We start from the raw sequence: 12,070 nt of genomic DNA, 5'->3' as shown, positions 1-12,070 counted from the left end.
CTGAATAATAGGACATTTAAGCGCCATCTGCTGCGAGAATCAAGAAAAGCGAACTTGGCTCTCAAATCTTAAACTACCATAATGTCCAAGCTAAAAAAAATTTTATAAATAAATTTTAAAAAATACGAAACATTTTGCATACGCGGTCCACTCTAAAGAAGCCTGACTCTATGACAAAAACAAATGGCATCCAACATGTAAAGTCTTCGGAAATCGACAGAGAACCACAATGAAATGGAAACTCATAGAATATTATTTGCATTGACGTCAAAGTTTGAAGAGAAATTATTAATATTTATAGGAAAAGGCTGGTTATAAATATCTAAGGAATGCAAATAGTTCTGAGGAATAAAAGCTTTTCCCAAATCAGAATATTATCAAAACGTTACTTTGCTACAGTAATTAAGTTCAGAAAGAGGAACCCTTACATTATACACTGACTTTTTTTTTTTTTTTTGTAATTCAGTAAATTTTTATCATTATGGCTTAGTTGCAAAAAAAAAATAAAAAGGAAAAAATAAATAAATTCAGCTTCTCAGAAAGATAGAATGTTGAATAAAATCAATAAGAAGTATTTTTAGTAGCAGTGGATTTTGTTTAAGGGTATCCAAGTTAAGGGAGCTGAATACAAATGTGTTCAACAGTAGATGTCAAAATCTGTAAAAACCAATGGCTCATTTTGTTTGAACCCAACATTTGTCCACCACATTGTCTTACTGTCACATTATGTCCCATAAAATATTATTAAGGTTGTGCAAGAAAGATTTGACATTTTATTGACAAAATGTAAAGAGTTAAATTGATATTTTTGATGGCAATGTAATTGTTATATTTTAGTCTTAATTTCTCTTGAGATAAACATCTCTTTTTCGTGGATACCTTGACCATACAAAGTATTTCTGGCAATTCTCTGAAAAAGAGATTATCAAGCATAGTTTGTGTGCAGCATATCTAGATTATTGTACAGTATTCGTTGTTAAGAACCTCTCTTTCTTTTAAAGACATTCATTTTTCATTCCTAACAAGGAACATAGCTTATCGTAGCCACTGTGTTTGATTACAAAAGTCAAGGTTACAAATCGTCTTCTCTGCTTTTACACATCCTTGAACTTGAATAGCAAGTGCATGATGGGTAGTTGTGCAAATGTGAAAGAGTCTGGTGTTGATGGGGTAACATCAGAGTGCCAAAAATGAATTGAAATTATTTCAGAGAGAAAATGTGAAGTCTTACTCAGTGGTCCACCCACTGTGATTTGGCCTTGCAAACTATAATGAGGAGAGTGATTCGGCTCTGATTGGAGCAACCCACTGCTTCAATGGAGTAATCACAACTGTGTTGAAATTACTCGACCAGTCCACCTGCTGTGCGGAGTGGAAACCCAGCAGAGACTGTTTGAATTGAAATTAACCAAACCATTTAGTAATATTGTCGACCTTGGTGTGGGTTGTAACTAGAAACATGACAGACGCATTCTTCGTCCTATTACCTATGCCTAGATGTGTGATTTGAGACCTTGACATTTGAATATACAATTTTTAAATTGTTTATCCAGTTAATTAAACTTTATATTCTTAAAAGTAAACATCTTCTAACAAGAAGGTCAATACAATTTTAAAAGACACACATTCTGAGTGATAATTTTATTTATGTATTTATATTTTGAAAAAAAAATAAAAAAAATAAACAAACAGTGACTCTGCCCAAACTACATAACTTATTCACTGTGTGAAAGTGACACAGTATGTGTCTCCCTTTCTTTATGGTTGACTCTGTTTCTGATATTCAAGAAAAACAACAAGGATTAAACGTTTCCTCTGATTGTGAGCATAGATACTCATTGCAAACAATTAACTTTTTATCTAATGAGTACATGAGAATATTGTATAAACAGATTCAAACGAGGCTCCTCTGCATCAATTAACAAACTGGTAGAAAAAAACTGATGACAACAGAAAACAATGAACTGAATATTGAGATATTATATCATTACTCGTAGCATCCAATGTGTGTGTTTGCACTCGTCTTAACCAAAACGTAAGTTTTAATTGAATTGAAATACTGCCAGAGATCATTGCAGATTAGATGAGTTACTATGAGAAGTACTATCTGTTAGATGGATGAGAAATAAACTCTGACATTACTTCATAAATGCACAATCAGAACACGATGGTTCCTGTAAAGTCTTCTACTTCAACACTGCTGAGGTTCAAACCAAACCAACTTTATTTATAAAGCACTTTAAAACAACCACAGCTGATACAAAGTGCTGTACATTAAAACACAACATAATAAAAAATAAAATAAAACTTACAGTTTAAAAACAAAAACATACAATTTAAAACTAGATCCCGCTGGTGTTGAAAGCCAAGAGAAATAAATGGGTTTTAAGACAAACTTTAAAAGTGGACAGTGAAGGGGCCTCTCTGACCTGCAAAGGCAAGTCGTTCCATAACTTTGGGCCAATGACAGAAAGCCCTGTCCCCTCTGAGCTTCCTTCTGAATCTCAGTATCTCCAAGAGCAGCTGATCTGCTGACCTGAGAGACCGATAGGGTACATAGGGGTGAAGAAGCTCAGAGAGGCAAGCCGGGGCAAGATTATGTAGTGATTTAAAAACAAACATAAGAATTTTAAAATGAATCCTAAAATAAACAGGCAGCCAGTGAAGTGAGGCCAGGACAGGGGTCACATGCTCCCTCCTTTGAGTTCCTGTCAGAAGTCGTGCAGCTGCATTCTGTACTAGCTGCAGACGTGAGAGCAGCGACTGACTGACTCCCAGATAAAGTGCGTTAAGGTAATCCAATCGAGTGAAAATAAAAGCGTGGATCACCATTTCAAAATGCTGCCTGGAAAGAAAAGATTTCACTGACACCAATCGCCTTAAATGATAAAAGCTGAACTTAACCACAGCTCTGATTTGGCTGACAATTTAAAATCACTGTCCACCTTAAACCAAGATCTGTAAAAACAGGTTTAAAATATACCTCCAAAGGTCCCAGGTCAACAGAGGACGACTCACAGGAGCCACTGGGTCCAAACACCATCACCTCTGTTTTGTTTTCATTAAAATTTAAAAAGTTCAAGGCCACCAAGCTTTAATATCACCTAGACATGCCAGGAGATGTGTGATGGAGTGGACATCCTTCTGCTTCATGGGCAAATAAATCTGACAATCATCAGCATAACAATGAAAATAAATCCCATGTTTCCTAAGTATGAAAGCCAGAGGCAGTAAATAAAGAGAGAAAAGCAGAGGGCCCAGAATTGAGCCCTGCGGACACCATAAGACATTGAAGCAGCAGATGATTCAGAGTCACAAATTTTCACTGAAAATGTTCTCTCATCCAGGTAGGACTGGAACCATTTAAGAACAGTGCCATCAATACCTACAATGTGGTGTAATCTCGATATTAAAATGTTGTGGTCTACTGTATCAAAGGCAGCAGTTARRTCAAGTAAAATCAGAACAACATGGTTACCAGAATCACATGCAAGAAGGATGTCATTAAAAACTCTTATTCAAGCAGATTCTGTACTATGAAGAGTTTTAAAACCTGACTGGAAAACCTCCAGAATGTCATTGTCATTTAAGAACTGTTTTTGTTTCACATTTTCTCTCTGAAATAACTGTTCAAGGGTGAAAGAGTACAACATATCCAATAAAAAGTCAGTTTTAGCCATTGCAACATTTGAGTGCAAATGTAGCAAAATATAATGATTATAAATATACAATCTTTGTAAAAACAAAAAAGTCTATATATTATTACTCAAATTTGGTTTTTCTGTAAAGTGAATTTAAATAATATGTTGTGAACTGGAAATGTATACATATTGTTTAAATACTTTTTATAGGTGAAATAAAATTCAAAACTTTTTTTTGTCATTTTTATATCTATAGTACATAAAGACAAATATGTGCACTATACGGAAACCTGCTGCAGTTTAAGCTTTCAGAGGTTTGCTATGAACACGTTGTAGTTGAATGGTGCCCTCTTGACTCAGCGTCTTTCTTCACTAGAGGGCAGCAACACTCAGCTTCTACATTTCATTTTCTTAGCGTACCAAGAGTTTCAGATTCATGTACATATAAATTAGCCAAGCACCATGGCTTGATCGCAGAACAGGCATCTACTAAATATATAAACAAACTATCAGATCATTTTAAAAGTTTAGGAAAAGCCTCAAAGCACAAGGAATTATGTTAAAGTTGTTGCATGGTGTAATAAGATGCATTTTTAGACCTACTGATAGCTTTTTAAATGGTCTTTATGTGTGTAAATATAGTGGACCTTTATATTGTTTCTGTTTAAATAATGCTCAAGACATTCTTATGTTCAAATTTGCCATTTTCTATTTTTTTTTGCCCTGGATTCTGGCAGCCATGGAGTTGGTGTTCATTATCTGTTCTTACAGCTTTCACTTCAGCACAGCAATTACATCCTCAGCTGCACTGATTAATCCAACATGGAGACATTCTGCAAAATGGTTTTGAAAAGACATTTCCAGACACTTACCAGGGAGTAGCTGTGGCACAGCTTGTTTATGCAGATAGACCACAGCCAGTCAAATGGCAATAAGATGTTTTCAATGGCTGCTTAAGGGTTCTCTTATCCTCTTGTGTATGCTGTGCATGAAACAATAGACTGTTTAGAAAATGATTAATATATTTTATTTTGCCCCTGACATAAACTGAAGGTGCCTGATGTCATGTTTGGGTAATGTACATTTCTCCATTGTTCCTCATATTCCCTCTCTGGCTATTTGTTACAATGCCCTCCCCCCCCCCCTCCAGCTCTCAGCCTAACTGCTTAACCTTCCATTCTCTTCCAGCAATCACATAATCAATCACTGTCCTATTGCTTGACAAAACGGACAATGGAAGTGTGTGAGCGAGAAAAACCTTTTGCCCTGTCTGAACAAGCAAAAGGAATGTCGACTCCTGAGGGCTAACGCCGGCAGAAAACACAGGCCCAGTAAATATTCAATTTAAAGGATTCCCAGATAAGGCGAGTTGAAAAATTGAGGCGGCACCCATTCTTCTAGATAAGAGAAGACGGAGCCATCTGGAGGCTGGGAGATAGCGAACTCCCACGCCATCCCAAAGACCTCACTCTCATCTGCTGCAGAGGCAGAGAGGGAAGAAATGGAGTGCCAACACTTTCTTTATGTTAACTTCACAACAAATTTATTCACATTCAGGGCACGCAGTTACTTACTGACTTTGGTCAACAAAATGTTACTGCTGTGTCCACCTATCTTTTTTTAATAATGCTATCTGTCATACAGTTTGGTGCATATTAAAGCTGCATAATATGTTTAACTTGAATTATACTCTTGAAAGTAAACAAAGATAATGGAAACACCACCTTTCTTCTGTGTTTCACTAACAATTTCATAAGAATTTTTTTCAGTTTATTTAAATTGCTGAATTAAAGTGAATATCTATCCAAACAGGTCAGATTTATGGGCAGCTGTATAATCTGGTTCAGTCCAAATTCAGTTTCCAATAATCTGTTAATTTTCTTCATTTTATTTCAAAATCAAAATGAATGATTAAAGTATTTTCTCCTCTCTGTTTAAATACTTTAAGGTCACACTGAATTGCATTTTCTTTTTCTATTTATGTCTGTATTGCCTTATACACACTTTGAATGGATCTTTGAAAACAAACAATACCGGCAAACAGACTCACAGTCTGTGAATAACCTTGTCCACAATCCTATAATGCACCTATTTGACTCCTCCACCAACCTATTTCGCGGCAGCCACATTGGATTTAGCTCTGGGATGTTTTTGTCAGTGTGTTTTATCTGTTCTCTCACTCAGGTAACGCTTTGCCGTTATCCCTAATTACCCGTCTGCATTTCACATTTGGCCCTGAATCCTCAATGCATGATAACAAATGCAGGTCGATTTGAAATTTACTTGTAGGGATTATCTTTTTTTTTTTTATTTTGACCCGGACTTCAGACTGGCTGGCCCATAGGCTCCTGGGTGAAAGCTGTTAACTCTGTGATAACGGTGACCTAAAATGATAACCTTCCGGCAGTCTTGAGGACACACAGTTTGCTTCATGTGAGCTGTTTTGCAGTCGCAGCATTTCTTCAACCTTGGTCGTTCTGCTTTGCTCCAATTCATGTAATGGGATTGAGCGAGCAAGTGGTCACGTTTTTTGCCACCAAAAACAGTTAACGACTTTGTAGTCACTTTGATATATTTTAGATTCTTTATTGTTCTGTAAAATAAATGTGATTTAAGGGTCCAAAGCTGTTTTTTTCACATATTTAAATGAAATAGTATTACCTCAACAAACATTTTATTTTTACTGTGATTGCTACTGCATTTGAAGAATATTGCAAAGGGGAAATTATGAAAAAAGTAGAAAAAGGCTGTAAAATGACATTTAAAATGATCACAACACAATTTAATGCATTTATTTTAATTTCCTTTTAGCGTTGGCTTTTTCTCTGCAGGCCATTCTCCGTCATTGCTGCAAATATCAGCACTTTCTGTTGAAACTTTTGCAATATCGCTGTTGCCACCGTAATACCATCCAAATAGAATAAAAGCAGAAAAGCGATGCATAAAAAAGCAACTTGAAAAGTCAGCATCTATTCCATTTATTTTCGTCTCAGAAGCCGCATGTCGCCGTTTTAAAATTTGCCTCTGTATACACCTGAGTTTTCTGTGTGATATTTTCTTGAGAAATAGAAGATGATGGAGAGGAGAAAAAAAGATGACAAAAGATGCACTGCTGCTGTACAGGAAGGCCTGCAGGCCGAAATGAAAAGGAGTGTACCTTATTGCCTCGGTTTCATATTTTGCAGCAACAGTGCAGTGTAAAGCTCCGTCAAGCCTAGTTTAAATCCTTTTCTCCTCTGTGTTGTGTGATGTTATGTAGTTATCTTAATGATAATCTCTGCCTGTATTTCTCCCCCTGGCATTTCTGTCAGGCTGGGTTGGTTTGGTCCTTATCAACAGCTTTGTCATTAAATCAGCTTTTCTACAGACAAATTTCACTGCTGGTACTCTTATCAAAACATCAGCACGCTGTGATTTTTTTTGTTCCATTAGAGCTTTGCATAGTGATGTATGAATAAAAAGATAAAATGCAAAAGAAAACTTAATTTGGAAAGGAAATGTTTATTTTTGTGGGAAGATTGATAGTCAGACAAACTAAAATGGTACATCTTTTCATTTGTTATACCACCAATATTTTCGGTTTATTTCTTTTACAAAATTGTATTTATTTATTTCTTCATTTGAAAAGCTCAGTTTCAGAGTACTTATGAACAAAAGGTTTTCATACCAAGAAGTAGTTTTATCCACAACTCAAACATAGTTGACTTGGGCAATCAATGGCTTCATTTTGATGTTGTTGTCATTGTGGGATATGATTTCTTTCTGTTCGTCATCACACAGTAAAAGCACACATTATCACGGTTGTGATGTCGGAGGCCATAAATCTGTTCTGTGAGTGCTCTTTGTACAGAAGCAAGCTTTTCAATCTGAGTCAAACTGACCTACTGAGGCTTGAATTTGGGATTCAGTTCTTCTAAGAAAGCACTGTTCTGACTGAGTGAATGTTCTGATTGTCTCAGCATTGTGCTAGACTGGAGTGCAGCGCCAAATGAACTTTGCTGATTCAATCCTCTCCACTGTGACAAGGGTTTAGCCAGTCAGTTAGGAGGAAGGACTGAGACTCCTTCCTCCAAGCACAGCTTCTTACAGTGAGGGAAGCCGCTGTATGGCAATTGTCCAAGAGGTCTCTTGTATGTTGTTTGTGCTGAAGGCTCAGTCCCTGCTCTGTCCTCCCACAATGCACTTAGAGCCTCTGGAGGCTGATAGCCTGGCTCTTGCGGATCCAGAGGATCCTTAGAAAGAAGGATGCTGATGGAAGGTACAGTCCTATGCACTGTCATCTCAGATGCCGCCCCCTGGTTGCTCTCCCACACTTCTTTCACCACTTTGTACCTTAGCTTGGTCATCTGATGCAGGCAGCCCACTTTTCGTTTCATAATCTCAGCACAGGTGATTGTCTTTGTGACTGCGCGACCTGACCCAGTAAAGATGACCTGCCTGAGCCCGGCAACGGTTCCGCCCGCCGCACTTCCAGTCTTTTCTCCTTGCATCCGAGCCATAGCAAATCCCATTAGGTTGCGAATCTTGCTGCCCTCCTTGACACGCATCTCCAGCACCCCAGAAGCCAGACCTGGAAAGGGACAGGGGCTGTCCTCCTCAACGCGGCCAACTTTTTTGAAACCTTCCTGGCCTAGTTTAACTGCTGTTGGAGAAGCTGGCAACACTGAAGGTTTTAGCGGATTAGAACCACTGTTGAACACTGCAGGCTGCATTACAGCGTTTGTGTAAGTTTGACCCTGATAAAAGGGGCACGTCCCCTGGTTTACTCCATTGGCAGTTTGGTTTGGTCTCTTTACCTCCAGTCCTGGTTGGGGTTTGACATTGTTGTTAGCCAAGCACTGGTTATGGCCACTGAACACTCCACATCCCGTAAACATTTCTGCAGTCCCTGGTGCGTCAACGAATTATTAGTCCAGACACACGCGTCTCCCCCATAGAGTACACCATAACATAATTTTCTTACGCACTTGGCAGTTCTGTCTCCTTCCAGTCAACAGCTGTAAAGTTTTAAGACTTCATATAAGAAATATTACTCACTCCCCAAGAGCTCTATCAACAAAGTCTTTAATGTCCCCTCTCAGAGGAAGCTGGAGAAATAAGATAAACGCCTGACTGATGAATTAAAAGCACTGTTGGGACCTTTCAAGATGTTCTTCAAAGAGCTGCTCATTTTCAAACCATCAATGTCTTTTCGGAATGTGTTCCAGATTCCTATGAAAAGACAAAGAAAAAAAAAAAACACTGGAAGGTAAAATTAGCCTTTCCTTCTGCTGCATGTATTACTAGCAATTGTATCTTAATTTCTGCACATACTACAGTGTTCTTCGAGTCTTCTTTAACAAAACTTTTTAAAAGAGAAACTCAAAGCTCTTATCAGGACTCCACCTTTTTCTTTCGCGGTCCAATCCAGCGCTGATGAGTCTGCCCTGCTGATCATCTTCTCATCATTTCAGAAGTGACCTCTGGGATAGTTTGTATTTTTATTTTCCACTTATTCCTCAAGACTTCTGAATTATGCTCCTCCAGCTCAAGTTGGTCTGTCTTTCCTCTCCACGTGCCCACTCTGGAATCCGCTGCAACTGAGACCAGGGCTGCACAGGGGTGTGCAGCTCGGGTGTAGTCCCCAGAGTTGTATCTTGTCTTCAGTGATGCTCTGGGAAGTCTGCTCTGTTCCCTACAAAGAGACATAAGGGACAGGAGCTGCCTCACAAATGCTCACAGGAGGAGTGTCTGTGTGGCTGAGGGGGAGCAAGAGGGAAAGGGGAGACAGCCCTCTTAAAGGCGCAGGTCTTTTCATCTTTTAGACGAACACCCTCCCCTCCACAACTGAAGCCTGCCATCTGAGGGAAAAGAAAAGGGAAGGGCTACTGCGTCCCTTTAAAACCTGGAATGCAGATCCCCGGCAACTTTGTCAATCTCTTTAGAGGACGTTCCAGTGTTTAATGTACATGACTGATTAAACCTGAGTTCTGAAATAGAGAGTCAGTCAAGCTTTAAAAATGCATTTTCAGCTGCGAAACAATGAATTAAATTAGCTGTGTTATAATTGAAAACATCCTTCAAAGGGCTGCTGAAAGTCAGCAGCATTAAATTGCACTGTACTTAGGCGTTATCCTGTTAGATGTTTGTGGCCATTTCAATTTACATAATGCAACATTAATAGCTTCATTGTTGGGGCAATCAAGTGGCGCGGTAAAAATGTCTGTCTCTTAACGCATGGATTGTTATATTGTCACAAGCTGGGGGGAGCCCTTGTGATCAAGGACACAAGGACCACAAAAAGCATGGAAGCATGACTGCCATGCTCAAGGTGCTGTAATCGTAACCGTTATCATTAGGCTGTCTTATGGGTGCAAGTGAAAAGATAGCGCTGACAGGTGAAGTAATAAGTGTCCTAATGGACTTTCTGCCACCAGTGGAGGGCGCTGGCTCGCACCCTACTGTTCCGAGTCGAGCCTCGACAGCTGTGCCGCTGCCCTGTTCAGCCCAGTCTCCCGGTCGACAGGTGGATTTGTTTTTGTGTGTGACTGACAGTTAAAAGAATGAGTAAAGACAGCCCACTGAGGCTGAACCTATAAGTCTGAGAGAGAGAAACAGACAAGTCCTAACTACTCTCTGCTCTGTACATCCCCTGGTGTGCAGTAGTGCACGCACAGTATAAACTCACTGTGACTTTCTAGGTCCATAATATGAGCCTAATTCGCACTGGCATGTGTATTATATTGGATCTCTATGGTAATCAAGGAAAAAATAAGGAAACCTCCCAAGTCCCACAGCTAAAGTGGAAACCTCTTTTATTAGCGGAGCCTGAATTTAACCAGAAGATGTGTAGATTTGTTAGATCTGTTTGAATGATTTACTGTTTTTCTGTTGTTGGTAAATTCATTTATGTAAGACAGCGGTGCTATTCATCTCTGAAAGCATTCCAGGCTCTGCATGAGACAGGGTAACAAATGTCTGTCTTTTTCTTGCCTTTTTGTAAGCTAAAAGGAAAGAGGCAGAAAGAAGACAAGGGGAGGAGGGGGTGTCTGTTGCACTCACCACTAAAGTGATCATTCTGTTGTTTGGGAGAAATTACCCTCATCAGTCATACAGAGATGCACAGCTGCCTAAGGGGATCTGGTAATGTTACTGCATAATAAACTGTGTTTATGTGTGCACACATATGTGTATGTTCAAAATGACAGAAAGAAGGCATGAAAGCCGTGGAAAAAGACAACGGGCAAAAGAAATCTAATTTAAACACAGAGAGGTTAAAAATGATGCCCTCTAATTATTGCTTTTTTTTCCCTATTACATGACGTTTGGGTATTATTTCACGGATTAGGCTTAGGAAACTGTTTTCTTGTGGGAATGGGATGAATCACATGGTGGTTTCTGCTGCAGAAAATATGTTTTCTTCCGTTTCGATGAAATAATTGTGAAACTCTTCGAAGCCGAAACATGTGAAAGTGCAGCGTATCGACCTTTGTAAGAGGAGCCTTTTTCCTTTAAGTGCCTTCGTTTAATGATGGGTTGAGATGGTGCTCATGCTTGGTCACCCAAGTTTTTACACCTCCTCCACATTTCTGGCCTCTGCCCCCGTAGCTCTCTAAGCACTTACTCTTCACTTTATCTGACCTTGGTTGGCATTTGTGACAATCTTGGAATTCTCTCCAGCACGCTGACTCCACCGTCGTCGTTCATCAACCACCTTCGGCTTTTTCCTTTTACCCCTCTAGGATTTAAGTAAAGAAAACCATTTGTTCGGAAAAGATATGACAAATACGAATGGCTTTTTTTTTTTTTTTTTTTTTCTCCCATGCCTCCTGACTTTGTATTTCGGGCGTCTGAAATGGATGATGTTGTAAATTATTAGGCTTCAAACTATTTGTAGCATCGCTGCAGAGTCGAATCGTAGCAGCTTGTTGTGCTGCACGTAACCACAGTGTCTCACTGTGACAGCCGGTCTCTCACTTTACGTTAACTGCAAGTGTTTTCACGGTCATCAACCAATGGTGGCCTGGAGGCTGTCATTTCACTCTGTGTGGAGCTCGCCCGCAGCTCGGTTCTGCCCCACAAACTCACAGCCGGCCCTTGTGGGGTAGGGGACTGTGGAACATCCACACACACACACACACATATGCACGCTCACGCATGCACGCTCACGCATGCACGCGCTCTCACACAAACTTTATACTCAGCATAAGGCAAGCTGTTGGAGCAATTACAGAAACATGACAGAACACGATGAAGCAGGCCCCACTATCAAAAAGGAAATAGAGTGAGCGGAGGAAAAATGATGACGCCATTAATAACGGCGGAGCTCAGAGGCTCGCGGGAAAGAGGGGGTGGATGACCCTCTCTTTGATTTTCCTGTGACAGCACATTTGAGGTGCAAATGGTTATGTTTGTATTAGTCTGTTAACGTTTAAATTGGCATGTTTTTC

At 39.5% G+C, this 12,070-nt stretch overlaps 1 protein-coding gene across 1 annotated transcript; it reads right to left on the bottom strand.

Moving 5' to 3' along the window:
- Positions 1 to 7,122: 7,122 nt before the first annotated feature.
- On the bottom strand, positions 7,123 to 9,434 carry LOC103462674 (ribonuclease P protein subunit p25-like protein). The gene is made up of 2 exons (XM_008405592.2): positions 9,027 to 9,434; positions 7,123 to 8,852 (listed from the first exon to the last, which is right to left on the bottom strand). The coding sequence occupies exon 2, from the start codon at positions 8,516 to 8,518 to the stop codon at positions 7,679 to 7,681; it is 840 nt and encodes a 279-aa protein (XP_008403814.1). The 5' UTR covers positions 8,519 to 8,852; positions 9,027 to 9,434; the 3' UTR covers positions 7,123 to 7,678.
- Between the last annotated feature and the right edge of the window lie 2,636 nt (positions 9,435 to 12,070).

Source organism: Poecilia reticulata, linkage group LG3 (genome assembly GCF_000633615.1).
Source record: "Poecilia reticulata strain Guanapo linkage group LG3, Guppy_female_1.0+MT, whole genome shotgun sequence".
Classification (NCBI taxonomy): domain Eukaryota; kingdom Metazoa; phylum Chordata; class Actinopteri; order Cyprinodontiformes; family Poeciliidae; genus Poecilia; species Poecilia reticulata.
This window is presented reverse-complemented; position numbering and strand designations above follow the sequence as displayed.